Raw genomic sequence first — 3,319 nt, 5'->3', positions numbered from 1 at the left:
CACACACACACACACACACACACAACCACACACACCACACCACACACACACACAAACACAAGCTTTGCAGGTCCATCAACTCATTTAAATACCTCTCACACCCTACAGTAACCTGTGGATCATGAGAGAACCTTCATAAATCAGCAGAACGTTAAGAACCTATTTATTGACACTTCATGTAGTGTCTGTAATACTTACAGTGAGGGAAAAAAGTATTTGATCCCCTGCTGATTTTGTACGTTTGCCCACTGACAAAGAAATGATCAGTCTATCATTTTAATGGTAGGTTTATTTGAACAGTGAGAGACAGAATAACAACAACAAAAATCCAGAAGAACGCATGTCAAAAATGTTATAAATTGATTTGCATTTTAATGAGGGAAATAAGTATTTGACCCCCCTCTCAATCAGAAAGATTTCTGGCTCCCAGGTGTCTTTTATACAGGTAACGAGCTGAGATTAGGAGCACACTCTTAAAGGGAGTGCTCCTAATCTCAGCTTGTTACCTGTATAAAAGACACCTGTCCACAGAAGCAATCAATTAATCAGATTCCAAACTCTCCACCATGGCCAAGACCAAAGAGCTCTCCAAGGATGTCAGGGACAAGATTGTAGATCTAAACAAGGCTGGAATGGGCTACAAGACCATCGCCAAGCAGCTTGGTGAGAAGGTGACAAACAGTTGGTGCGATTATTCGCAAATGGAAGAAACACAAAAGAACTGTCAATCTCCCTCGGCCAGGGGCTCCATGCAAGATCTCACCTCGTGGAGTTGCAATGATCATGAGAACGGTGAGGAATCAGCCCAGAACTACACGGGAGGATCTTGTCAATGATCTCAAGGCAGCTGGGACCATAGTCACCAAGAAAACAATTGGTAATACACTACGCCGTGAAGGACTGAAATCCTGCAGCACCCGCAAGGTCCCCCTGCTCAAGAAAGCACATATACAGGCCCGTCTGAAGTTGCCAATGAACATCTGAATGATTCAGAGGAGAACTAGGTGAAAGTGTTGTGGTACTTTAAACAAAGTTTGATTTTATTTAGTTATATTCTTTGATAATAATAAGCCATTTAGCAGAAGCTTTTAATCCAAGCGATTTACAGTCATGCGTGCATACATTTGTACGTATGGGTGGTCCCGGGGATCAAACCCACTTCCCTGGCGTTACAAGCACCGTACTCTACCAGCTGAGCTACAGAGGACCACAACTTTGATTTTGGTTCAGATGGAGACGTGAATCCAACATATCAATTGCTAATTTGTAGACAAACTGGAATTAAAGCCAGAATAAGTCAAGCGGCACAGATGGAACAAAAATATACGATAATGACTTTTAAAATACAATAAATTATTTTCCACTTAGTTCCCTCGTCAGAATACATTGACAAATTACATTGAAACAACGTTGATTCAACTAGTTTGTGCCCAGTGGGCAGGATAGGTAGGTAGGGAGGTTGAGGACTAGAGTCATTATGGCACCCCATACTGGTGCCGTTTCCCAGTTAAAGTGTATTTAGAAAGACATGCAGGTTGTCCTGGAAGCTGACTGCACCGCTATAGAGAAACAGCTGAGTGGGTCAGGTGAAAAGCAGATGTCACACCACAGAAGACAAGAGACACAGCATCTGTTTGTTCTGTGTTCTTTATTAACTCTTTCTCTCTCTCTCTCTCTCTCTCTCTCTCTCTCTCTCTCTCTCTCTCTCTCTCTCTCACTCTCTCCCCCTCTCTCTCTCTCTCCCCCCTCTCTCTCTCTCCCCCTCCTCCCCCTCTCTCTCCTCTCTCTCTCTCTCTCTGTCTTCTCTCTCGCTCTTCTCTCTCTCAAAGCTTGTCCAAACAAAAACAAACTAACCACATCAATCTGAATCAATAAAGATAAAGACAACAACAACATTTTAAAGCTTCCCTAAGAACATACAGTGGGGAAAAAAAGTATTTAGTCAGCCACCAATTGTGCAAGTTCTCCCACTTAAAAATATGAGAGAGGCCTTGTAATGTTCATCACAGGTACACATCAACTATGACAGACAAATTGAGAAAAAAAAATCCAGAAAATCACATTGTAGGATTTTTTATGAATTTATTTGCAAATTATGGTGGAAAATAAGTATTTGGTCAAGTACAAACAAGCAAGATTTCTGGCTCTCACAGACCTGTAACTTCTTATTTAAGAGGCTCCTCTGTCCTCCACTCGTTACCTGTATTAATGGCACCTGTTTGAACTTGTTATCAGTATAAAAGACACCAGTCCACAACCTCAAACAGTCACACTCCAAACTCCACTATGGCCAAGACCAAAGAGCTGTCAAAGGACACCAGAAACAAAATTGTAGACCTGCACCAGGCTGGGAAGACTGAATCTGCAATAGGTAAGCAGCTTGGTTTGAAGAAATCAACTGTGGGAGCAATTATTAGGAAATGGAAGACATACAAGACCACTGATAATCTCCCTCGATCTGGGGCTCCACGCAAGATCTCACCCCGTGGGGTCAAAATGATCACAAGAACGGTGAGCAAAAATCCCAGAACCACACGGGGGGACCTAGTGAATGACCTGCAGAGAGCTGGGACCAAAGTAACAAAGCCTACCATCAGTAACACACTACGCCGCCAGGGACTCAAATCCTGCAGTGCAGACGTGTCCCCCTGCTTAAGCCAGTACATGTCCAGGCCCGTCTGAAGTTTGCTAGAGTGCATTTGGATGATCCAGAAGAGGATTGGGAGGGAGAATGTCATATGGTCAGATGAAACCAAAATATAACTTTTTGGTAAAAACTCAACTCGTTGTTTTGGAGGACAAAGAATGCTGAGTTGCATCCAAAGAACACCATACCTACTGTGAAGCATGGGGGTGGAAACATCATGCTTTGTGGCTGTTTTTCTGCAAAGGGACCAGGACGACTGATCCGTGTAAAGGAAAGAATGAATGGGGCCATGTATCGTGAGATTTTGAGTGAAAACCTCCTTCCATCAGCAAGGGCATTGAAGATGAAACGTGGCTGGGTCTTTCAGCATGACAATGATCCCAAACACACCGCCCGGGCAACGAAGGAGTGGCTTCGTAAGAAGCATTTCAAGGTCCTGGAGTGGCCTAGCCAGTCTCCAGATCTCAACCCCATAGAAAATCTTTGGAGGGAGTTGAAAGTCTGTGTTGCCCAGCGACAGCCCCAAAACATCACTGCTCTAGAGGAGATCTGCATGGAGGAATGGGCCAAAATACCAGCAACAGTGTGTGAACACCCTGTGAAGACTTACAGAAAACGTTTGACCTGTGTCATTGCCAACAAAGGGTATATAACAAAGTATTGAGAAACTTT

The 3,319-nt window shown here is 43.6% G+C and overlaps 1 protein-coding gene across 1 annotated transcript in view; it reads left to right on the top strand.

Annotated features, from left to right (window-relative positions):
- Positions 1–1,528: 1,528 nt before the first annotated feature.
- The window catches only part of LOC311139272 (uncharacterized protein), a gene marked incomplete at its 5' end in the record, with an annotated part of 67,458 nt that continues 65,667 nt past the window's right edge, over positions 1,529–3,319 (top strand). Inside the window, one exon of the mRNA XM_084174160.1 lies at positions 1,529–1,581. Coding sequence (XP_084030286.1) covers positions 1,529–1,581 — 53 coding nt within the window. The remainder of the gene's footprint in view (positions 1,582–3,319) is intronic.

Source organism: Coregonus lavaretus (assembly GCF_964263955.1).
Source record: "Coregonus lavaretus genome assembly, chromosome: 13".
Lineage (NCBI taxonomy): Eukaryota > Metazoa > Chordata > Actinopteri > Salmoniformes > Salmonidae > Coregonus > Coregonus lavaretus.
The sequence above is the reverse complement of the archived record's forward strand: the minus strand, read 5'-3'. Positions and strand labels throughout refer to the sequence as shown.